The 25,183-nt window shown below is 40.9% G+C and overlaps 1 protein-coding gene across 1 annotated transcript in view; it reads left to right on the top strand.

The window, feature by feature from the left end:
* The window catches only part of NUP93 (nucleoporin 93), a 109,871-nt gene that overhangs the window by 17,797 nt on the left and 66,891 nt on the right, over positions 1-25,183 (top strand). Inside the window, exons 2-3 of the mRNA XM_078063099.1 lie at positions 520-716; positions 13,310-13,427. Of these exons, the coding sequence (XP_077919225.1) occupies positions 538-716; positions 13,310-13,427 (297 nt within the window). The 5' untranslated portion in view covers positions 520-537. The remainder of the gene's footprint in view (positions 1-519; positions 717-13,309; positions 13,428-25,183) is intronic.

Here is a 25,183-nt window from a genome sequence, read left to right as displayed (position 1 = left end):
CCGAGAATACCCTGGGCACCTGACAGCTCTGTGGACTGGAGTTGCTTCTCCTGTCCACTCAGGAGCCTCAGTAGAGTTGTTAAGAATCATGTGAGATTAGGGCCTCTCTGGATGGTGGGGTTTTTCTAAGAAAGGTGGAGGAATAAGAGGTGCAGGGTGGTTGTTGTTTAGCCTCCCAGCGGTTGCCACCGTGGTTTCCATTCCTTGTCAGCTTTGAGTCTGTGGAAGGAGGCAGGAATTCTGGTCTGTAGCTTAATATCTTTGCATTTGTTCTGGTGGCAGGAATCAATCTTGGGGTTGTCAATATGCACAGAAATGATCTATTTCTTCACAGTCTGACTCATTTTCTCTGTCAGGCCTGTTCTTGGGCTCTGTTCAGGAACAAATCCTGCTTGTTGGTGAGCTGTCTCCTTGTCTGTTTACAAAAAGTCCTCGTGTTCCGTTTAGCTTGTAACAGACTCGGGCAGCGTTCAAAGCCTGTCCTCCCCTTGATTTAGGTCTCTTCTTTTCCTCCCCCAGCTAGGATCTGCAACTCCAATGGATACTGAGGGGTTTGGTGAGCTCCTTCAGCAAGCTGAACAGCTTGCTGCTGAGACTGAGGGCATCTCAGAGCTTCCCCATGTGGAACGGAATCTGCAGGAGATCCAGCAGGCGGGCGAGCGCCTGCGTTCCCGTACTCTCACACGCACGTCCCAGGAGACAGCAGATGTCAAGGCGTGAGTACTGGTGGGGAGGCAGCGCTGCTACTGGGTGGCTCAGGGGCAGGATCCGATTCTTCTTTTCCTCTCTTGAACTAAGATGCGGTCTGTAAATGACAGACACAAACCTGATTCTTGGGAATTCAGAAAGGTTTTTTAAACAGGTCAGCAGCCTTGCTCTGTCTCCCTGCCCCCAGGTTTTCCAGCTTGTCTGCCTGACCAAGCTGTGAGCCCGTATCACAGGCAGAGATGATCAGGATGGGAAAGGACGAAGAGCTTTGTCACACAGAAACCCGTTACCGTAGTTCCTGATTGACTTTGCTGACCATTGGGTCATAAATGTGGTTTACACAGATAAATGTTACCTTCAAAGCCAGGGAGCACTCAGAGATGAGCACACTTTTTAAATGCACTTGGAAGAAATTGATGAGCAGTCAGTGATGAAAAGCCATCCAAGTGAGGGGTGATTCTGTCTGGTCATCATTAGCGATCCCAACAGCTGCTGCTACAAGGCCTTGGACGTGTAGTGCCTGCCAGGTGACCATAGAACGGGAGAGTGGGCAGCCCCAAGAGTGCAGCTGAGGAAAAGTACTGGCTGTCTGGCCGGTGGCTTCTGCTGCTACACAGCATCAGCAGTGGGCTGTTGATTTCACAGTCATGTGTTGGGGGCCCCACTAGCCAGTTCTGGGCCATCTCTGGGGCTACAACCATGAATTAGGCATGGTTCTTGCCCTCAAGGAGCTTGTAATTTGGGGAGACAGAAGAAAAAAACTTGCCGCTTTCCATAAGAAATGTGATTTACTGATGACTTATGTGTCAGAAACTTGGCTAGACTTCAGAGTTTGCTTAATCCTCACAATGAATATTAGGACTGTTGTCCCCTTATTACAGTTGAGCAGCTAAGGCTCAGAGAGGGCAGGTAACTGTCAGGTCGCACAGCTGATGAGTGTTGAGCCAGATCTCCAACCTAGGAAGGCTGACTCCAGAGCACATGCTCTTTTAGCCCCGATGGAAGGGCCAGGGAAGGATGAAGGGGTGCCGGTACTTGTGACCTCAGTGGGTCTGGAAAATCACTGAGATTCTGTGTGGGAGATGTGGGAAATTGTCAGTCGTCTGCTCAGTCTTCATTGCTTGAACTTGAGAAAGACCTAAATGCTGATGTTTCCACAGGGACGTTATTTTGGGTTTGTAATAAATGTCACAAGAGTGAGCATAAGGTCTACATTCTTTTCCCAACTAATCTTGAAAGCTGAATGCTTTGGCTGCTCCGCTGAGTTAGTAAGGATGTTGTGGGAATTCTTCTGTAGGTCTCTCCAGAATTTTATTTTTTTAAATACTAGTTAGTTTCAGTTCCATCGGTGTTGGCGAAGACAAATCAGAGGAACCCTGGCAGGGATTTTTTTTTTTTTTTTATTCCAGCCAGTTGCTCCCCTGCACCGTTCCCCAACACCCCTGCCAGCCTTTAGACATCTCTGCTTACTTGTCCTCCTGCAGGCTCCTTTCTGTTGCTGCTGACTGCCTGCAGTTAGCCTCAGTCTTGAGCACGCAGGGTCTGTGCTTGTGTGCAAGGATGCTGCCCGAGCAAAGGGACCGTGGTGCCAGCTGAGTTGCTATAGTTATAATTTAATTGCATCAGCTTTACAGCCTATTAAGAGCAAAAAGGGAAAATGTTTTCTTGGTAACAATTATCAGTCATGCTCTCTTTCTTGTAAATTTCCATTCTTCCTCATTTCTTTCTACCTTAAATTCGTTATTTTAAGGAGGAGGAAGTTGAAACATTGAGAGAATGGGTATAGGGTGGGGCAGGTGCTTAAAAAGAAACCCGAAGGGCTGATGACTGTATTTTTCCACCTTGATAGGCAGACATAAAGTGTGATGTGAATATTTTAGTACAGGGTGAAGGCAGAGGAGAGAACTGAGCAGGAAAAATTTTCTTACATGAAATAAATTTTGGAAGAAAATGTGTCTTTAAGATTTTAGTTAAGATTAGATTGTAGATTTAAGATTGAATTGTTCTGTGCTGAATTCATTTGTTTAAATATACTTTGTTGGATTTTTCATTTTAGGGAACAGATTTGAAAGCTTTTTTGCATGTGTGTTTGATATTTTTAAATTGTTAAATTTCTTCAGACATGAAGAAGAATATGCATAACATATATAAAGGTGTAAATCAGGGGTTATCGGCCTATGAACCATGAGCCAGCTCCAGCCCGCTGCCTGTCACAGTCCTGTTGGAACACGGCCACACTTACGTATGTATTGTCTGTGCGGCTTTTGTGCTACAGTAGCAGACTTGAGTAGTTACGACAGAGGCTCTGTGGCCTGCAGAGCCTGAAGTATTTACTGCCTGCCTTGTACAGGATAAGTCTGCTGACTCCTGCTGTAAATAATAAAATGAATTGCACGTTGCACAGTGAAGACGTAGAATATCATCAGTAGCTGTGAAGCCCTCCCTGGGTACCCATTTTCAATTGCATCCCCCCTTTTTTCCCATCAGAGATGCCTCATTAGATTTTTCCAGTCAGACTCAGAAGCCAAACAACTTAGAGTTGTTCAAAGAGAAAGCCAGCAATCACTCTCTCTCCTTAACTTTATCCCCCAAGGTAACTAGTGTTACTGATTTGCTTCTTCTTTCACACTTTTCTCCGTGTTCATGCGAAACATATATGAACATTTATTTGCCCAAAGTTTTACAGTAAATGATAACTTTACTTGTGGTAATACTACTAAGCAACCTTTTTGAGCACTTGCTCTTTGTCAGGCACCGTGCCAAGCACTTTACATGCATTATATAATTTCTTCTTAAAATAAGCCTGTGAAATAAGTGTTATTATCTCTGTTTTATAATTGAGAAACGTCAGGTAGCAAGTGGCCAAGCCAGAATTCAAATCCAGCTTGCTCAGTAAGAATCTCTTCCATTTGTATGGCACTTTTCAGTTCCCAAAGAATTGTCACAGGCGTTCTCCTGACTGGTCTCCACAAGCCTGAGAGGTGAGTGAGGCGGGGATTTTTCTCCAGATTTAACAGAGAAAGAAAATGAAGCTTGGAAAATGGATGCATCTAAGATTTTTAGGCAGTAAGAGACAGGTGAGACTTGAACCCAGGCCTCCTGACTTTGTTACTGCTCCCCGTGTGTACTGAGGACACCTTTTGTCCTCTTACTTTCCTGGGACCTAGAGTGTTTGATTCCAGCCTCTGTGGCTTTTTGCTTGGGAGAAGCTGCCTAGTTTATGGAAATTGAGGCAGGTAGAAGGCAAGGAGCATTTGGATTTTTCCACCCTTAGAAGCTGGAAGTTTCTGGTACAGGCTTTATTTGTAAAGCCTTCCTCTTACCCTAAATTCCTTCCCCTTTTTCCTCAGTTCTCTGTCCACCTCTCCCCATCAAGGCCTCTGCCTATTCACTGGACAGTTCCTGCAGGCAACACCCACTCGGATGACTTTTCTCTTCTGAGTACTCTCATAGCTAGTTTTTTTTTTTTTTTAATTTCAAGGCTCTCAACCCTAGTACACCTTAAAATTGCCTGGTACTGGGTGCATTCTCAAATATCACTGGCGGGGATATGGCACCTGTCGGACACAATTTGGCAATATCAGGCGAATTTACCCTTGACCCAGCAGTCCCTTTTCCAGGGATCTATCCCAAAGACACACTGGCAAAAGTACAGAAGATGTGTGCACAATGATACTCATTGTGGTATTATCTGTAATAGCAAAAATTGAAAACTCAAACATCCATCAGTAGGGGACTGGTTGATTAGATGTGGTACATCTTGGTAGTGGAGTATTTTTCAGTAATACAAAAGAATGAAAATATACACTACCATAGAATGACCCAATGTTCACAAATCAGAAGACTTAATATTGTTAAGATGTTAATACTGCCCAGATTGATCTGCAGATTCAGTGGAATCCTTATCAAAATTCCAGCTTGCTTTTTTGCTGAAATTGACAAGTAGATCCTAAAATCCATGTGGAAATAAAGACACCTGGAGTTGCCAAAACAATCTTTAAAAGGCAGAAGAAAGTTGGAAGGCTCACACTTCCAATTTCATAACTTCAAACAAAGCTACCATAGTCAAGACTGTGTGGTACTGGCATAAGGATAGACAATCGAATAGAATGATGAGTCCAGAAATAAATCCATGTGTCTGTGATCAGCTGATTTTCAGCAAGTGCCAAGAGCATCCAGTGTTTTTTCAACAAACGATGCTGGGACAACTGGATATCTATATGCAAAAGAAAGAAGTTGGACACCTTAACTCTAAATGTAAGACAGACCTAAATGTAAGAGCCAAAACTTTAGAACTCTTAGAAGAAAATATAGGTATAAATCTTTCTGACCTGAAGTTAGGTAGAGCTTTGTTTGATATGAACTGAAAGCACAAGTGACAGAATAAAAAATAGATAAATTGAACTTCATCAAAATTAAAAACTCTTATACTTCAGAGGACACTATTAAGAAAGTGAGAAAATAGGGATGCCTGGGTGGCTCAGTTGGTTAAGCGTCTGCCTTCGGCTCAGGTCATGATCCCAGAGTCCTGAGATCGAGTCCCACATTGGGCTCCTTGCTCAGCTTGGGAAGCCTGCTTCTCCCTCTGCCTGCCGCTCCCCCTGCTTGTGCGCGCACACTCTCTCTGACAAATAAATAAATAAAATATTTTTTTTTAAAAAGTGAGAACCCAGAGAGTGGGAGAAAATGTTTACCAATTACTTCTCTGATAAGGGACTTGTATTCGGAATATGTAAAAACTTATAACACAATAAAAACACAACATAGTTTAAAAATGAGCAAGATCTGCATGGCTGTTTCTCCGAAGATGATGTACGCACGGTCAGCAAGCAAATTATGAGAAGCTCAACATCACCAGCCCTCAGGGAAACATGAATCAAAACCACCTTGACATACCATTTCACATACACACTAAGATGGCTATAGTCAAAAGACAGACCCTAGTAGTGTTGAGGATGTGGAAAAAATTGAGAGTCTCATATACTGTTGGTAGGATATAAAGTATTGCAGCCACTTTGGGAAACAGTCCAGCAGTTTCTCAAAAGGTTAAACATTGTGACCATATGACTCATCAATTCCACTCCTAGGGCTATACCCAAGAGAGATGAAAACAGTTGTCCATATAAAAATTGGTACGTGGGTGTTCATAGCATTATTGATAATAGTCAAAAAGTGAAAACAACCCAAATGTCTGTCATCTGATCAATTGATAAATAAAATGTGGCATATCTGTAAAATGGAATACTACTTGGCAATAAAAAGAATGAACTGTTAATACATGCTCCAACATGGATGAACTTTGAAAACATTATGCGAAGTGAAAGAATCCGGTCACAAAAGACAACATATTGTAGAGCTCCATTTATGTGCAATGTCTTAAATAGGCAAATTGATTGAGTAGAAAGTAGATTAGTGGTTTCCAAGGAGCGGTGGGTGGATTGAGGGTCATGGGGAGTGACTGCTGATGGGCCGGGGGTTTCTTTGTGGGGTGGAGAAAGTGTTCTAAAAATCAATTTTTTAAAAAGATTTTATTGGGACGCCTGGGTGGCTCAGTTGGTTAAGCGACTGCCTTCAGCTCAGGTCATGATCCTGGAGTCCCGGGATCGAGTCCCGCATCGGGCTCCCTGCTCGGCAGGGAGTCTGCTTCTCCCTCTGACCCTCCTCCCTCTCATGCTCTCTGTCTCTCATTCTCTCTCTCTCAAATAAATAAATAAAATCTTAAAAAAAAAAAAAAAAAAAAGTATTTATTTATGTGGCAGAGAGAGACACAGCGAGAGAGGGAACACAAGCAGGGGGAGTGGGAGAGGGAGAAGCAGGCTTCCCGCGGAGCAGGGAGCCCAATGCGGGGCTCGATCCCAGGACCCTGCGATCATGACCTGAGCCAAAGGCAGACGCTTAACGACTGAGCCACCCAGGCGCCCCCTAAAAATCAATTTTAGCGAAGGTTGCACAACTCTGAATATACTGAAAACCACTAAATAAGTCAGTTAAATGGGCAATTGTGTAGTATGTGAATTGTATCTCAATAAAGCTGTTTTAAAAAAGCAGGTGATAAAAATGTATATACATATCTATTGATAAAAAAGGAAGGTGTTTTAAAAGTACCTGGGATTTGCATTAATCAGGTATACTAAGACATGCGGACAAGAAAATGACTGTCATGAAGGAAGGGAGTTTCTACCCACAGTTGTCTAGAAATGAGACAGGACGCATCATAGGTCAGCACTGGGGTCAGTCAGGATGCAGTGAGAGCAAGGGGAAATGCGGGCAAGAGCCTGTATTACGGTTTCCATGGGAAAGTGAGGCAAGGCAGGGTCAGCAAGCTTAGGATTGGCTAGTTTGAATAATCTCAGTGGGCTCTGAGGTATAGGGGCTGTCTCTAGTTGTCTGGTACCTAGCCGTAGGGTGATAAGTGGCCCAGTAAAGGAGGTGGTTGGGGTATGGGCTCTGGACTCGTTCGTTTGCATTTGAAATTTGTACTCACTGGCCTCTCAGAATTAGCTAACCTTGGGAAGGGCAGCCCTTCCAATGTCAGCAAGGCCCCAGTTGTCAAAGCATCAGAAAACAGAAAATAAAAAGGCATGATTATTTTTTTTAGCTGCCAAGAATATATTTTGAAGAAGTTTTTAAGAAGTGAAATAAATGGGGGCGCCTGGGTGGCTCAGCCGGTTAAGCGGCTGCCTTCGACTCAGGTCATGATCCCAGGGTCCTGGGATCGAGTCCCGCATCGGGCTCCCTGCTCAGCGGGGAGCCTGCTTCTCCCTCTCCCTCTGCCTGCCTCTCTGCCTACTTGTTCTCTCTCTCTCTATGTCAAATAAATAAATAAAATCTTTAAAAAAAAAAAAAAGTGAAATAAATGCTTATGAAGCAGTCAGGGTACCTCAGTTCTGTAGAGGTATTCTTTCCAAAAACAAGCCAATTTGTGGCTTAATTTTTCTTTGGAATATTGTTTTACTTTTCTTGAATTCATGAGTTTTTAGTGCCTATATCTCATGTTCCATGGGCTGGCTAGATTTTGAATCTTAACACTCAGTGTCAATAATTACCAATCAGGGACAGTTTTTCTTTATATCCCCCCACCTAATAATTTTTAAGCGAATCCCAGCCATTTCACTCTTTCATCCACAGATACTTCCAAGTGAATCTCTAGAAACTAATTCCATTATTTTTAAACATAACTACAATTCTATATCTAAAATACAAGTAAATATAATACTTTAATATCAAATTTTTAGTCAGTGTTCAAATATCTCATCTCTTAAATGTTTATCAATTTGTTTGACTCATAATCCAAATATGCCCTATGTATTGTGACTCCTTGATAAATCTCTTTTAAATTTCTTTTATTCAGTAAGTGCTCACACAGTCTTTTCCCTTGGAGCTATTTTGTAATGAAGGACTGAACTGATTTGTCTTTATAGAATTTCCCACCGTCTGGCTTTGCATACTCTCACCTAGTAGCTTCCTCTTCCCTACAAATCCTATTAATTTCATAGTTATTTTTAGTGAATAGATTCATACGACTTTTTCTTTTCTTTTTTTTTTTTTTTAAAGATTTTATTTATTTATTTGACAGAGAGATAGAGAGAGCACAAGTAGGCAGAGAAGCAGGCAGATGGAGAGGGAGAAGCAGGCTCCCCGCAGAGCAGGGAGCCCGATGCGGGACTCGATCCCAGGACCCTGGGATCATGACCTGAGCCGAAGGCAGCCGCTTAACCGACTGAGCCACCCAGGCGCCCGACTTTTTCTTTTCTTAAATAATTTCCTTACTAAACGCGTTTAACATACAGAGAAGTAGAGACAAAAGCTTAATGAATCTCTACATACCCATCACCCAATTTCAGTAATTACTAAATCATGACCCCTGTTTGTTTCATCTGTAGTTCCACTCAGATTTAGAAAAAAATTTTAGACATCAAATATGTCTCTAAGTAATGACTCCAATAATAAAATCACAGCACCATAATTACAACTAAAATTTTTAAATTTGTTAATATAAAATAATTTAGTCACTGCTCACAATGCAATTGCTTTAATAATTATTTTCAAGATTGTTCATTTGAATTCAGATTCAGAGGTTCATGAAATGTAAATCTTTGTTGGGTGTTAAGAATTTCAAGTTTTAAAATTAATCTTTTAAATTGATGCAAAATATTCACAAGTCTATGGCCAAATGTATAAAACAAGGTACTGTATATACAAAGAGGTTCTACTTTTTGGCCATTAGTTTCCATTCTACATTCTTCCTCCTTTCAGATATTTTTTTTCAGGTTTTTTTTTTTTTTTCTTTCTCCTTCCACATAAACTGTGCCAATCTACCCCTCCTCTGTGCTGGTACTCTCGACTTTTCCCAGTCCTGGCACCTTTCCTGAGAACTCACTCAGACTGGTCTTCCTCCTTGCTTTTCTTCCCTCCTTTCTTAAAAAGGCATGATTTAAACAGAAGGTAAACAAACAAAAGGTTCAAGTAACCTTAAATAAAGTAGAGAAGACAGGGACTTTTTTTTAATAAATTGACTTTGGAATTGTGTAAATATTTTACATTATTATAAAACAAACTTAAATTTCAAAAAAGGAATTCCTAAAAAAGGAAAATAAATGCTTAATCCAGTTGGTGACATAACCACACAGAGAGGAACAGTTCCAAGTGATATCTTAATCTGTTATAAGTCATCATGTTGGAGGTGTTGTTACTGCTGTTTTGAGACTATTGTGTGTATAGTGTAGGATAAAGCAAATAAGTAGTTATGGTGGTTATGCTGAAACTAGGACTTGTGGTGTGGGAGAAAGGAGATACAGATAGAAAATCTGTGAGGTTAACCCAAAACTTCGTGCTTTAAATTTTGAATTGGAATTATTAGTATAAACTCACCATGTAATTTATCTTAAGAAAACTGAAACAAAAGTAAAAACTTTATTTCTAGCTCTACTTATGGAAAGGACCTATAAACAGTGTGCCAGTGAGCAGTTCTAGTACCCAGATAGTTGCCTCTAAAATCCATCTTTTAATAAAACAACGGGGGTTCTTTGGACAGTTGGCTGACTCCAGGTGTGTGTAAGATGAACGTGAGTCATGTCAAAAGAACTCAAAACCATCCTCAAAAGGTTTCTAATGGCTGAGGAGACAGTTTGAGCCTCATAAAGATAGTAACTGCAATGGACTGAAACACATCAGTAAGTGGTTACTATGTTTCAGTTCATATGTTTATGACTGTTTAAATTCATGAGTTCATAATGATACTAAAACGAAACTCATCAGTCACTTTGAGGATGCTGGAGAACCATCTCATTATTCAGAATAACCACATAGTGGATGAAGAATTTTTCTGAAAGGAAATATTCTGGCTAATAAAAATAGAATACCTGGGGCGCCTGGGTGGCTCAGTCGGTTAAGCATCTGACTCTTGGTTTTGGGTCAGGTCATGATTTCCAGGTTGTGAGATTGGGCTCTGCACTCAGCCAGGAGTCTGCTAGAGATTCTCATTACCCCCCCCCCCAATCATGTGCTCTCTCTCTTTCTTTCTCTTTCAAAAGAAATAATTTTTTTTTTTTTTAAGATTTTATTTATTTATTTGACAGAGCACAAGTAGGCAGAGCGGCAGGCAAAGGGAGAGGGAGAAGCAGGTCTCTGCCAAGCAGGGAGCCCGACGCAGGGCTCGATCCCAGGACCCTGGGGTCATGACCTGAGCCAAAGGCAGCCGCCCAACCAACTGAGCCACCCAGGCGCCCCAAAATAAATAAATTAAAAAAAAAAAAGAATACCACCATTTTGCAACCTCTAAGGAATTAATGACCCTAAGCAGTGATCGTAAGTGTCTGCTAACATTCCAAAAGAAATAACCAGACTTCTTGATGAAAGTCTCAAGTAATCTAACCAAAAAATAAGGACACCTGAATCTCATCAAACCTTTAGAGCTTACTTTCAATTTATAGGAAATACAGAGCCTGGAGGAACATGTCAAATGACATCTTGGGGATGTAGTCCATAAAACCTGTTATGTGGGAAACTGTATCCTTCCTACTTTTAGTGTAGTCCGTGGATCAATAGGAGAAGCATCAACTGTGAGCTTTTTAGAAATGGAGAATCTCAGGCCCCATCCCGGACCTACTGAATCAGAATCTGCATTTTAGTATGCTTCCCAGGTGATTCAGATGTACAGTTCAAGTTTAAGTAGTACTGCTCTACAGGACAAATAATCCAAAGTCCCCAATAAAGAAATTGTAAGAAAAAGAAAAGGAGATGGAGGAGCACCCTATAGATTAAAAAGATTTAGGAGGCGTATCATTCATAAGTAGAGATCTTATTTATATCCCAGTCAGAAAAAACACAAAATTTTAATTTTTAAATAATCGGGGGACTATCTTGGATCTACTTCAGAATAATCTGGGTGGTGGAAAGAGGAAAGTAGGTAGGTATATAGGTGAAACAGGGTTGACTATGACCTGTTAATTGTTGAAGCTGGGTAATGGGTACAAGGAGGTTTACTATTTAATTTTGTATTTAAAATTGTTTTTCTATAAGGGTTTAAAAAGGAGGGCCTACTAAGACGACGACTGTAATCAAAAGGGTAATGACAAGTATTGGCGAGGATGTAGAAAACAATTGGAACTCTTGTACATTGCGCATGAGAATGTAAAATGGTGGAAAACTATCTGACCGTTCTTCAGAAGGTTAAACAGCTACTGTATGATCTAGCAATTCTCTTTCTAGGTATATATCCAAGAAAGATGAAAACATATATTCACACAAAAACTGGTACATGAATGTTCATGGCAGCATTTTTCATAATAGCCCCAAAGTGGAAACAACCCAAATGTCTATCAGCTGATGAATGGATACATTCATAAATATAAAATGTGACGTATCCATATAATGGAATATTGTTCAGTTATAAAAAGAAGTACTGATACATACTAGAACATGGATGAATCTTGACAAGCATTATGCTGAGTGAAAGAGGGTTGTCACAAAACACGACATATTGTATGATTCCATTTATATGAAATGTCCAGAAGAGGCAAATCTATAGAAACAGAATAGATTAATGGTTGTCAGAGGTTGGGGGGGGGGGAGTTTGGGAAGGGACATGGGAAATGAATGCTGGTGGGTAGGGGGTTTGTTTGGGGGTTGGTGAAAATGTTCTAAAATTGATTGTGGTGAAAGTTGTACAACTCTGAATACACTAAAACCTACTGATTTGTACACTTTAAATGGGTGAATTGTATGGTATGTGAATTATATCTCAGTAAAGCTATTATTAAAAAAGGAGGGAGGGCATTACATTGATATCCATGCTCCAAGCTTCACCCAGTACTACTCAGAATCATTGGGAGGAAAGTTGCCTAGGTGACTCTAATGTGCAACCAGGGCTGGGAACTACTGTATTAGAAAGTTAGCTTTAAGGATTGTTAGAAGAGAGAGGCAAGATTATTTATCTGACATGGTAGCCTGGAGGAGAAGCCCTCAGGGATGGCATTTTAGTTGACCTGCCTACATGGAAGAGACAAAAATCTACAGTGGGGAGCCCTCTGGGTGCACATCATCTATTTCTGTAGTACTTAGTAGAATAGAAATAAAAACGAAGTTCTCTAGTAAGTCTGTTAGTTCAGAAGTAGAAATCTTAGGTGTCATAGCTGTGGGTATTAGGGTGACTTGTGCTGCCCAGTGGTGTAGCTTCTGAGTGCCTCAGAAGGAACATAAACTTTGTCAGTGGGATTTTTGGGTACTACGTCATAATCCAAAAACAACAGTCTAAGCATCTGATTCCCTAAATTCCTTTCTTCTAGAGAGTGTTCTAGATATTAGTGAGACTCTGTGATTTTTTAAAAAACTCTTCCATTGTTACATTCCCCCAAGTGAGTAGAAATAAAGCTAGCTGTATTATCCCCATCTGTCTTCAAAGCATTTATCAGGTGACAGGCTCCTGTGTTATTGGACTGGGCAGCAGAGAGGGAACTTGAAGACGTCCTAGATACAATGTTTGGCTTTTAAAGAGAAGCCATGGAGAACCAGCCTTGGATTCTGGTTTGACTGCCCTTTGCAAAATCATTGATGGTCCCAGACTTTTAATTTCTTCAACTAATGAATAAAGTTTGGACTGGGTTACTCTTGTAGCTTCTCAGATGTTGTGGTTCACATATCTGTCTTTACAGAGGCTGTGAATACAGGATGGTGGTTAAGAGTTTGTGCTCTGGAGCCTGATGACCCAGCTCTGCCATTTTCTGGCTCTGTGACTTTGGAGAAGTCACTTAATCTCTTTGCACCTTAATTCCCCCATCTGTAAAATGGGGATTGAGAATAGCATCTACCTCATGATTTTCTTTTGTGTAAAATATGTGGAGTCGTCTAGCCTATCATTTTATTGCATTTTATTCTAGGCAAGTTTTATTTTAATTCAGGCATGACCAGAACTATCTTATGACCAGATGCAGTATTGTGTCTGTTACTCCATGTGATCTTTATGGAAAGGTATAAAAAACCATATAAAAGTGTCTGAGTAGTACATAGGAAGTTTTGAATAAAAAATTGTCTCTAGTATTTTATGAAGCATGTTAGATGTCCTAATTCTGTTTTTTTCTCCCTGCCCCATATCCTCATATAGGTCAGTTCTCCTTGGGTCTCGGGGACTTGACATATCCCACATCTCCCAGCGATTGGAGAGTCTGAGTGCGGCCACCACCTTTGAGCCTCTTGAGCCTGTGAAGGACACAGACATTCAGGTAAGGGCTTCCAGGTGCCAGGACTGGTGCAGGTCGAACCCTGAGTATCCAAACCAGGCTGAAGGCCCTGGCCCTTTGTTGACCAGCTCATTTAGGAATTCTAGATTTCTTTGTTAATTCTCTTCCTGAGATATTAAGAGAATGGGAGACTCCACTTTGGAGGTATAGTAGGGAACATAGGTTACTTTAAGAGTACTCTGAGAGGCTGAGTTTAGGAAAGCAATTCCAACCTGCACTTTTTAGATTATTGTAATTATGAGAACAGATTTTTCTTCCTTCCTTGGGCTTAATCCAAGGCACCAGAGACATTAGTTATAAGTTTCTCTTGCTTTCTTTGCTGGATCTCAAATAATTTTACTCTTCGTCTTCCACATTTCTTTTCTACATCTTGCTTGTATTGGTTGGCAAAGAGCTGGGGAAAACTTAGAGTACTATTTACTGAAACCTACTCATCGATTTCTAGGAAGTATTTGGCTGCATTAGTGGCACCAGGAAATGGTCTAATAGAGCACTCCAATCTCATTTAACCTAACATGCCACTGGCATAATTGATTGCTATTTTAATCTAATCAGAAACTGCTTTGTGTGTGTGTGCGTGTGCACACACACATACATTGTTAAGGAAAAAACTTGTGATTCATTTAGTTTTGAGGAATTGAGATGCTGCATTCATGTTAGAGTGAAGGGACTGTGAGCCACCATTTTAATCATTGATTTACCTTTGAAATGAAAGGAAGCAGGTTCTACAAAGGCAAATCATTGTACAGGTGGGTACTAATTGTTATTATATGGGCTCAGTTTGAATTAACTCTCTACCCCACTATCCTTCCCAAGAACTATTTTTATCCATTTAATGGCCACAGTTCTACTGTATTTATTCCAATTCAGTAACTGAAAACCCTATGTTTCTGTTGAGAGTTAACTATAGATATTATTTTTCCTGTTATCAATATGTTCCCATAGTCACTAGTTTTTTAAAATTTTGTGTACTAAATCATATTAGCTTGTCACCTTATGGATGCCTGCTCATTTCCATGTACTCTTAAAATGGCATGTATACTTAACTTTTTTGTTTTGTTTATTTTTAGCTGTCCCTTTTTGTCCCTTCTATTTTACTGCTATAAACCAATACTTTTAACAAGGAGGAGGTGGGCAAAAGGGATAAAGCTAAAAAATTAATTTGAATAATCATATATTTTGGGGAGTATCCCTAATAGTGTGGAAGAAATGGCACTCGCTGAAAGGTTGTGTGTTTTTAATGTTTAAAATACCAAAGAAGTTATTTTTATTTTTTTAAAAAGATTTTATTTATTTATTTGAGGGAGAGAGCACACCTGAACATGTGCATGTCGGGGGAGGGGCAGAGGGAGAGAATCTCAAGCAGATTCCCCACTGAGCCCCAGAGCCCCCAGTCAGGCGCCATCCCACAACCCATGAGATCATGATCTGAGCTGAAACCAAGAGTCGGAGGCGAAACTGACTGAGCCACCCAGGCACCTCCAAAAAATTTCTTTTTAAAACCAACTGCTTTTAAAGGTTCTTTGGCATATTTGTCATACATATTTGGAATACTCAGCACATTTAGTGATGTACTTCATGAATTCTGATGTGGTACTCCATTTTCTGCTTTGAGTTTTTTTTTTTTAAGATTTTATTTATTTGACAGAGACAGACACAGCAAGAGAGGGGATACAAGCAGGGCGAGTGGGAGAGGGAGAAGCAGGTTTCCTGCTGAGCAGGGAGTCTGATGCAGGGCTCGATCCCAGGACTCTGGGATCATGACCTGAGCTGAAGGCAGATGCCCAACGACTGAGCCACCCAGGCGCCCCTCTGCTTTGAGATATTAATGACAGGTTTATAAATGTATTGAATCATGACAGTCTTCCTAACCTTCTGTTTAATGCATGAACACTCTCCTTCAGCACCCCCATTAGATGGTTTCCCAGCAGTGCATGCTCGGTCACATCAAAGAGAGTTTCTTAATTTGGAATGAGCATGGCTAAGAGTTTTGGTCCTGCACGTCCGGGAAATCTTTGAACTTTGAGAGGAAGGATGCTTTCATTTCAAAATTTTACCTCTTGAGCTTTTCCAGAATACCTTCAAAAATGCAAAATGGTCAGTCCAAGGTAACTTTTGATTAATTGGGAATTGATCATCTATACCTAAAGTAAAGATTTAAGACTTACTAGTTTTGGGGTACCTGGGTGGCTTGGTCATTTAAGCATCTGACTCTTGATTTTGGCTCAGGTCATGATCTCAGGGTTGTGAGACCAAGCCCCAGGTTGGGCTTTGTGCTGGGCGTGGAGCCTACTTAAGATTCTCTCTTGGGGTGTTTGGATGGCTTTCGGTTTCGGTTTCAAGTCTGACTCTTGGTTTCAGCTCAGGTCATGATCTCAGGGTCTTGCGATCAAGCCTCGAGTTGGTCCCCGAGCTCAGTGTGAAGTCTGCTTGTCCCTCTCCCTCTGCTCCTCCCCCAGTTCACACTCCCTCTCTCTCACTGTCTCCAAAATAAATAAATAAATAAATAAATATCTTTAAAAAAAAAAAAAAAAAGATGATTCTCTCCCTTTGCCCTTTACCCCCTGGTTGCCCATGTATTCTCTCAAAGAAAAAAAAAAGGACTTACTGGTTTCAAAATAATTGTTCTGTTGATTTCATCTTCTTTCCTACAAAGACTTAAAGGAGAAAATTTTAAGTTTTAAAGGGCTGAGGCTTTGGCTTAATCTGAGATGGTTCTACTTATTGATAGGAATTGGAAGTTTTAAGTTGTATTGTGGAGCTCACCTGACCTATGCTTAAGTCCCCCATATACACAGTATCAACATATTCTTGCCTGATTTCTTGTTTAGTAGTCAGATGTAAGGGCCAGGTCAGCTTTCAGCCTGAGCATGGAGCAGTCTTCCTTTTAATTCTTCTCATCATGTGTTGATTATCCAAGAAGAGTTAACTTAGTCACTTTCAGTTGTTTTTTAGAAAAGCCATATATATTTTTTCATGGACTTTTTTCCCCTCATTTATTTTAACAGCTTTATTGAGATACAGGATTCACATACCATAAATCTAATGGATTTTTATATATAAATTTTTCCAACCAGTGCAGTTTTTGAGATGAGAATGCATCCTAATCCCATGTGCCAGGTAGCAATCAGAGTGAATTTATTATGTCAGTTTATAAATTCATAGAAGGAAATGCTGAAGCATTCTTTGACAGATGCTGTCCAAGACTTTGTACCATCCATTGTTTGAGTTACATATAAGCTTGGAAAGGTATTTCCCCATGTATAGATACATATATAAATACATGTGTAGTCCTTTTCTGTCTGGCAAACATTGATTATATTCCCTTCTGTTTCTCCTCGAAAGCTTGAAATTAATACAGGTTTTCTACTGTTAACTGTTTTGTTGTTTGTCATAATTGATGATGTTGGCATGCATTGAGAATGCATTTTTGAAAGATGGCTGTGTCCAGCAAAGGTAACATTAAAAAAGATTTACTTAGATATATGTATGGCTGATGCTAGAAGAATTTTTAAAAATATTTATTGATTTTATTTTTTGGAAATGGTCATAAAGAAGGCCTGTACATTTGTGTAATAGAGGTAAAGAGCAAATATTAACAGGGCATGGCACCGAAATGATTGTACTGCTCTAAATGACTTCGTGGTGCTTGCAAGCACAAGTCCTCTCACAGAGGTCCACTTGCTCACTTCTGTCTTCAGAAAAAAAAATACCAAGGGCAGATTGCACATCTTTACTATGATCTGAACAGACCTAATGTACCATGGATGTGTATCACATAGTAATAAAGTGCAAATTTACACAGTTCAGCTATATTATGGGCTTTCTCACTAGATTACATGTATATTTCAAGAAGGCTGTGCAGAAATTGCCTGAGTTAGCCATAAAAATGGTAGCTGCAGTTTCTCTGCATTAGGCCGTATTATTTCCAAATGGCATTGGACCAAAGTATAATAATATTATTGCTAAACTTCCTGTATTAGATTCCTAGGGCTGCCACGAGTTTCCACAAACTCAGTGGCCTAAAACATTAGAAATTTACCCTCTCAGAGTTCTGGAGTATAGAACTTTGAAATCAAGGTGTTGGTAGCACCGTGCTCCCTCCGAAGGCTGTAGGGGGAGAATCTTTCCTCTTCGAACATTTGGTGGCACTAGCCGTTTCTTAGCTCTAATCTCTGCCTCCATCTCCACAAGGTTTATCTCCTGTGTGTTTAGTCTCCCTCTCCTTTCTCTTAGAAAGACTCCAGTCATTGGGTGTAGGGCACACCCTAAATCCAGGATGATCTCACATTGAGATCCTTAACTTAATCACATTTGCAAAGATCATATTTCCAAATTAAGGTCATATGCACAGGTACTAGGAGTTAGGACTTCAACATATCTTTTTGGTGGGGGACACATGTCAACCCACTACACTTATAGTGCCAGAAATCTTCAGACTAAATTAACTGTAATTAATGAAACATCGTCAGATCTCACTCTTTCACAGCTATGTGGAGTATTGGGCTAAGGCATCTATCGCTAGTTGTTCCAGTGACTGCAGACCTCAACCAAGTATCTGACCTCACCCTTAACATTCTCTTTCCTGGTGTGGGGAGACCCCTATCGAGCTAAATAGTAGTTACTGTTTCCAGACAGGCTAACACTCTGTAATATGTTTAAGAGATTTCTAGAGAGACATTTTTAAAATAGGAACTCTCTGCTTTTCTAAAGTATTAAATACCTAGTGTTTGGAGTATGTATAGGTGGGACTAAATTGTGATACTTTCCTGCAGTAGGAGGATCTATCTTTGTGTGTATGTGTGTGTGTGTGTGCGCATGCGCACACGCGCGAGTGCTCACATGCACGTGTGCACATATTTATACTTCAGCCACCAGGTTGCCTAACTCTTTTTTACATTAGGCCTTTGGTTATCACCTTCCTTAGCCTGGAGTAGCGACTGTGAAATGTCTAAGCCTTCATTTCAGTCTAGCCCTGTGAGGCTTTCCTCACACACCGCCTCTTTCATGGTCTTCTCAGATCTCTTTCCCCACAGCCTCCAAATACAGTGTGTCCGTTTTACTGCTTAGGAAAAAACAAAACTTTCCAAATGTTTCCCCACAAAGTAAACAGAAATTTAGCTTATGTTAGAATTAACTTGGCAGCCCATTCAAATCTTAGATAAGTGATTCTTATCTCTTCAGCCCCTTCTACCAAAGAAAGAAAGAAAGAAAGGAAGGAAAGAAAGGAAAGATCCTATATGAAGGTCTTCATAATCTGTAAATTTCCAGATGGAAATCTGTCCTGTCCTGTCCTATATGAGTAGAGAGCAAAAGATAAACAGTGAATAAAAGAACTATAAAAAAAATTAGAGTCAGGGAAACTGATTTATCACATACAAGATAATGATGCAGTAATAATTCACTTTGTTAGAAACTTGTTTTGCGGGGCGCCTGGGTGGCTCAGTCGTTAAGCGTCTGCCTTCGGCTCAGGTCATGATCCCAGGGTCCTGGGATCGAGCCCCGCATCGGGCTCCCTGCTCTGCAGGAAGCCTGCTTCTCCCTCTCCCACTCCCCCTGCTTGTATTCCCTCTCTCGCTGTGTTTCTCTCTGTCAAATAAATAAATAAAAAATCTTTATAAAAAAAAAAAAAAAAGAAACTTGTTTTGCTTACCACACTGTATCCATAATAAAATATTCATTATTTCCTTCCTTTTTCTGCCCTTGGCCTGGGAAATGTAGAGTATGCTCAGACCACTCTTAGCTTATCTTTTAAGTAATCAGAAAGAACTGAATAGCTTTGGCGTAAGTATTAAAATGAATCACTGCTTGTGCAACCCCTTATCACCTAAATTGTTATTTTCATGGTTTATCTTTTAATTTTATATCTTCAGAATTAAGAGACTGCTGCTTAAATGCAGCTATATATAACAGCTAAGCGGAAAAGTGGTTGTGTTGCTTGCTAATTGTGTGTTTGTAGTACTGGCAAGTTGTTAGTGGGGAACTGGTTCCAGAAATCCTGTGGCAGTTTGTTTGTTGGAAAGAGGGTCAGCCTTGCCTAGAATGATTAGTGTGCTAATAGCAGCTCTTCAGGAATATTACTGGCAAAATATTAATATTGAGGGAGAAGTGCAGTAAGCTTTCCCTTGCTCAAATCTGCTGCAGGAAAGTGCAGTCCGAATGGATGAACAGTATCTGAACTCCAGGATTATTTTTAAGTAGTCATTTTCATTTGTTTCTAGAAACTACTAAGCATGGATATGGGGGAGAGGCCTTACCAGAGCTGCTTTCGTAAATCTGAGGAAGAGATGGGGTTCATTCATCAAGAGTTGCATCTGTTTGCGTGCTGATCATTTGTATAACAGTCCTGAGAAGTGTTTTAAGTGGGCCAAACATACCTAGCTCCCATGTTGTTTCTGTTCTTAATATGCCTGAGCAGGCTTTTCTGCAGTGGTGATCTAGCCCAAATTGGATGATTAGAAATTCTGAATTGATGAGACTCTGAAGGGATAAGATCTTGCTCTTTAAATGTTTTCACATATAAAAATATAAGAGAATCTAACAATGTGAAGATTTTTAGTTAAGCATTTGTGTTTATTGACCTCCTTGCTTATATTCCTCTTGCCCCTAAGAAAGTCAGCGGGAAGTTCATAGTAACCTTCCTTTGGAGTTTTTAGAAGACTTTAATGGATGTTTAAATCTTGTTCTTTCGAAGCTTATCCTGGACTTAAATTAAACAACCTGTAGTTAATGCTCTTGGGTTCACTAGATAATGAACCCAATTCTCACTGGATCCTAAGCCTGCTAGTTAGAGAGAAGCACTTTCCTGGAACAAACACCAGGTACATTTTAGGCCAGCGTTCGGTTGTAGTGGCCGAACGACATGTGGAAAAGACCTACATCTCACTGTGCCCTGTCTTGTTCAGGGCAGTCAGGTACCAGGCTTTGTCTCTTGTGCGAACACTGCAGTGTCCACATCACCCCTGCTTAGCAAATATATTTGCTGTTCCTTGTCATTAAACCCTGACCTGGTGTAAATCTCAGAGCTGGTGAAAACCAGTAAACATGTAAAAAAGACAAAATAGTGTCTTCCCAGAGGCAGGTTAATGTACCATCCTGTTTTGTGTTTGTAATTAGGTAGTCTGATACTGATTGCTGGGGTAAGAACTGAAATGATTTAATTTTTCTGCCTGTCTGTGATAAGGGAAAAGGTAGGCTTTGTGGTCTGGTAGAAAGTATGCAATTACATTAAAGTATCCTGTGAATGGAATTAAAAATGGTGACTTTGGAATAAAAATGGGTGTTAAAGACATCGTCTGTGGAAAATGTGAAAAACTGCTTTTATGTGAGCCAAGGATATAAGATTTCAGCCTTTTTACTTATCCATTCACACTTACTCCTGAATGCAGGGCTTTCAGAACAAGCAAGTAAATGGATGCTGAATGCATTCTGAGCAAGCAGGAAATGACAGGCTTTTTTGTCTTCTCGGAGGTTTCTTATATCCTGTAGTGAGCAAAGGAATATCAATTACCAACTAAAGAAGAAAGAAGTTGGAATGGTTCCGTAAGAGTGTTTTGGGAGAAGCCGATGGCTAAAATATTTATCTAACAATTTACTAGAGCACTTCACATATGGCCCGGCCCGGGTGCCTTTGAACGGGGTTGAGTTGTGCCCTCCCTCCTTCATGAGCTGTCTCTTAACCTGCCGATATCTGTCGAAGCCCCAGCACTCTGGAGGTGGGGGGCACATACTGTCATCTGCAGTCTAGTATCTTTAAGTTGCTTGGCTTCAGGAACCAGAAATGGGCATGTCTTTTTATCTGCTGAACTATTTGATACTGGAGCAGATGTAATTTAAATGGGGGTTAAAACCTCGTCGAATTATCGAATGCATTGCTCTAGACCAGTCTGTTGTTTTCACGTGGCAGCCCTTGACCCTGTGCACCACTTCGATCTGCTTGCCGCAGCACCCTGTGATCTCTTATTTCCATTTTGGAATGTTCGATCATAAAGCTTTCCAGGCCTGTAGCCTGATGTGGCTCTTAGCATTTTTGGGGGTTGGCACTGTGTGGCTCCTCGGATACAAAACTTTGGGACCCAGGTTCCCACTGTCTCCACTAAGAGTCCACATTCTGTGAAGGAAGTGAGAGGGGGCTCAGACAGGGGAGACTCCTGGTTTTGTTTCTTTTTATTTGTTGGTTGGGGAGCAGGAACAGAAGCTGGAAGAAAGGATGGGTAATATCCTCTACTGACAAGACCTGTATTAGAATTTCTTTTGCTGCAGAGCTCTCAGAACTAATATGTATTGCTTTCTTTTTAGGCTTTTTCCCCATTTCCCAGATGCTTGGCTTTCATCGTGCACTTGAGATATGGAGAGTTTGAGTGAGTCCCTCCAGCTCAGGTTGCTGGCAGCCGAGCTGAGGCTCAGGCCCTCAATTCTGACAGACCCGGGTCTGCAACACTAACAATCAGCAGTCGTGTATGCGCCACTTTAATTATCTTGGAGGATAGAAGGGCGAGGCCTTGCTTCTCACCGCGGAGTGGCTGCAAGGCCGAGATGCCACAGCTGAATCCTGCCCCTGCTTTTCAGAGAGCCGCCGCTCTCGAAGCACCACAGCGGGTCTGCTGAGCAGGACTGGGCTGACACAGCTTAGGAGACTTGTATGGAAAGAAGCCTTGTCTTATAGAACATATTTACAACCAGGACTGACAGGGTCATTCTTTTCATTTGTAAAACAAAGGGGAGGATTAGGTCAGCAGAATGTAAGTGGGAGTGTGGATTTACTGGCCTATTTTTATTATTACTGCCTGATTTGCTTTATTTCTTTGAATGGCATGAGCAGTAGGATATGAGGAAGAGTTTTCTCTACCTCTCCCTTTTCTTTCAAAAAGAAAAAACTGTCTATTTTAAAATGCTGTTCCTATTTTAAGGACAGGTAGAAATGGCCATGGAAGGTTATAATATGCTTGATTTGTTTGAGGTACCAAAATACTGTGGTGTAATATTATCTGCGACTACTTTCTCTCTTACTAGGTTCTCTCTTATCCATAGTACTTATCAGTCTGTCTCAGAAGGATCAGCTCAGGACCCGTGGATTTTTTTTTTTTTTTTTTTTAAAGTAGGCTCCACGCCCAGTGTGGAGCCCAACATGGGGCTTGAACTCAGGACCCTGGGATCAAGATTTGAGCTGAGATCAAGAGTCGGAAGCTTGGGGCGCCTGGGTGGCTCAGTTGGTTCAGCATCTGCTTTCAGCTCAGGTCATGATCCCAGGGTCCTGGGATCGAGCCCCACATAGGGCTCCCTGCTCAGAGGGGAGCCTACTTCTCCCTCTCCCTCTGCTGCCGCTCCTCTTGATTGTGCTTTCTCTCTCTCTCTCTCTCTCTCTCTCAAATAAATAAATAATCTTAAAAAAAGAGAGAGAAGCTTAACTGACTGAGCCACCCACGTGCCCTGCCTTGTGGATCCTTGAAGATTTATGGGCATTCACAGTAGCACTTGGTTCTGTGATGAGGTCCCAAACTGCCCCAGAGGTCTTCATGTTGCATGAGTATGGTGGTGGGTGTTCTTCATTGAGAAGGTGCTTACTGAATCAGTGCCTCCCAAACAAGTCCCCCCCCACCCCGTTCATCTCCAGCTGAGAGATACTCATAGGAAAATGGAGCAAAAATGAATTACTAGGGAAAAAAAAAGAAATAAAAGACACACAAAATACAAGCCTTAGTTTTTCAAATTAAATTCAGTAGACAAAATTACTCCATCAGCTTGGTCTAAAAGTTTCTAAATGCTTATTCTCCGTTTTTATACTTATCTGCTGCAGACTGGACACCAACTACTTGGGGTCTGGTACTCCTTCAACCACACTTTGAGTAAACTAGTTTAAATAGTTGTGTTTTCTTCCTTCCCCCCTCCCCCCCACCTTTCCTCTTTTTCCCTCCTTCCTTATCTCCCTTTTTGTTTAGTTTAAGTATCCCTGCTGGTGCAGTGAATAGTGGCACTAAAGTTTGAGTTCGTGTCTTCTGTTTACTACAGCTAAAATCAAGGAGGGAGAGAGAAGGTTTACTGAACATTTATTGCGTCCAGACACTGTACTAAACACTTCTGGGTTTCCAGTAACCATTTGAAGTGGGTACTATTGTTAACCGTATTTCACTGATGGGAAACCTAAGGCCTACAGAAGCTAGATATGCCAGATTTGAACTCCCTTATGTTGGTTTGAGTTCAATACTGTGCCCTTAGTCCCCTGGGTTTTAAATTTCATTGTACATCAAGACTGTTTAGTAAAGAAGTGAATTTTCAAGATATATTTGAAAGAGGAAAGTAGTGAAAGTGTTTCAATAGAAATATTGCTCATTGATTGCTCATTTAGAGCAAAATAAAGAGTAGAAAGCCCACAGTGAATGGATGTGGTGGGCATTGCTCTTATTTACATACACTTAGTAGTGAAATAATGTTGACTGTGGGAAAAAGCTGGAACATGCTTTCTAAACCTTTATACAAAGCCCTGCTGGTTTTGGGAGGGGTGGGGGAGATGAGTTTTGCGGGAAGGCCAAACACCCTTTATCCGTTTATCTCCAGGTGCTTGCTTTTTTGCCATAGTTTTGTGCTTGCTGAGCTGTCAGTTTAATTTACTGTCTAAAGCTCAGCCTATTATTTCTCAGGTTTGCTGCCCTACAGGTATACTGTAAAGGGTTTCTGTGAAATCTTGGAGCAGCTTTTAGTTTCGAAATGCCAAGTCTTTGTTCTTGTGAAAATAGGTTGTGTTCAGCTTCTTGCTTGATCATCTTTGTTTTGTTTTGCTTCTGAAGCTGAGCTTGAGTTAGAAGAATGATGCTAGAAGCAATTTAAAGGGCACATCAAGTTTTTTACTGTAATCCTGAACTATTGATTGTTGACTTATTTGTAGGTTTAATGCAGACCCATTTCCTTACTTAGCGTCTGACTGGCCATTAAGCTCTGGCAGTGTGCCAGAATGTTGAAATCTTGCATCTTATAATATGATTTGGCTGTCTAAGGGTATTATGTGTGTTTGGTTTTTATAGACACAGACAAGGCCCTCGACTTTGTGTGTGCTCCAGAATACAGGAAAGGATTTCTCTACAGCAAATTACTCATTTAGTTCTAGGAGACAACATAAAAGTGAGGTGACCTGGAGTCACGCAGATTGGTACAGTTCGGACTCACTGGCTCTTACAAATAAATGCAGACTAACGTAACAGAATCTTGAAGAGAAGACCAAGCAGGGAACTGAAAAGGCATGATGGTGTTCCAGAGTAGGCCATAGTTAGGCACTCCCATGTAAGTGGCCCTCAGCTTGTGCCCTGTGCCACTCTCCTAGCATGAAGTTGGAACTAGAATCTAGCCAAGGGGCCGGTAAAGTGTTCTGCTTACAGAGGGAGCTGGGCTCAGAGTGGTTAGAGGAGAAGTAATCACTGTCTGCAAAAGACTTTTCCCCTCTTCTTTTACAACCTGGACACCTCTTTTTTTTTTTTTAATTTTTTATTGTTATGTTAATCACCATACATTACATCATTAGTTTTTGATGTAGTGTTCCATGATTCATTGTTTGTGCATAACACCCAGTGCTCCATGCAGAACGTGCCCTCTTTAATAACCATCACCAGGCTAACCCATCCTCCCACCCCCTCCCCTCTAGAACCCTCAGTTTGTTTTTCAGAGTCCATCGTCTCTCATCAACCTCGACACCTCTTGACTGGAAGAGAGGGTGGGGGCTGAGGGAGTTAGATGACAAGGAAACATTA

This window comes from Halichoerus grypus, chromosome 15 (genome assembly GCF_964656455.1).
Source record: "Halichoerus grypus chromosome 15, mHalGry1.hap1.1, whole genome shotgun sequence".
Classification (NCBI taxonomy): domain Eukaryota; kingdom Metazoa; phylum Chordata; class Mammalia; order Carnivora; family Phocidae; genus Halichoerus; species Halichoerus grypus.
The sequence above is the reverse complement of the archived record's forward strand: the minus strand, read 5'-3'. Positions and strand labels throughout refer to the sequence as shown.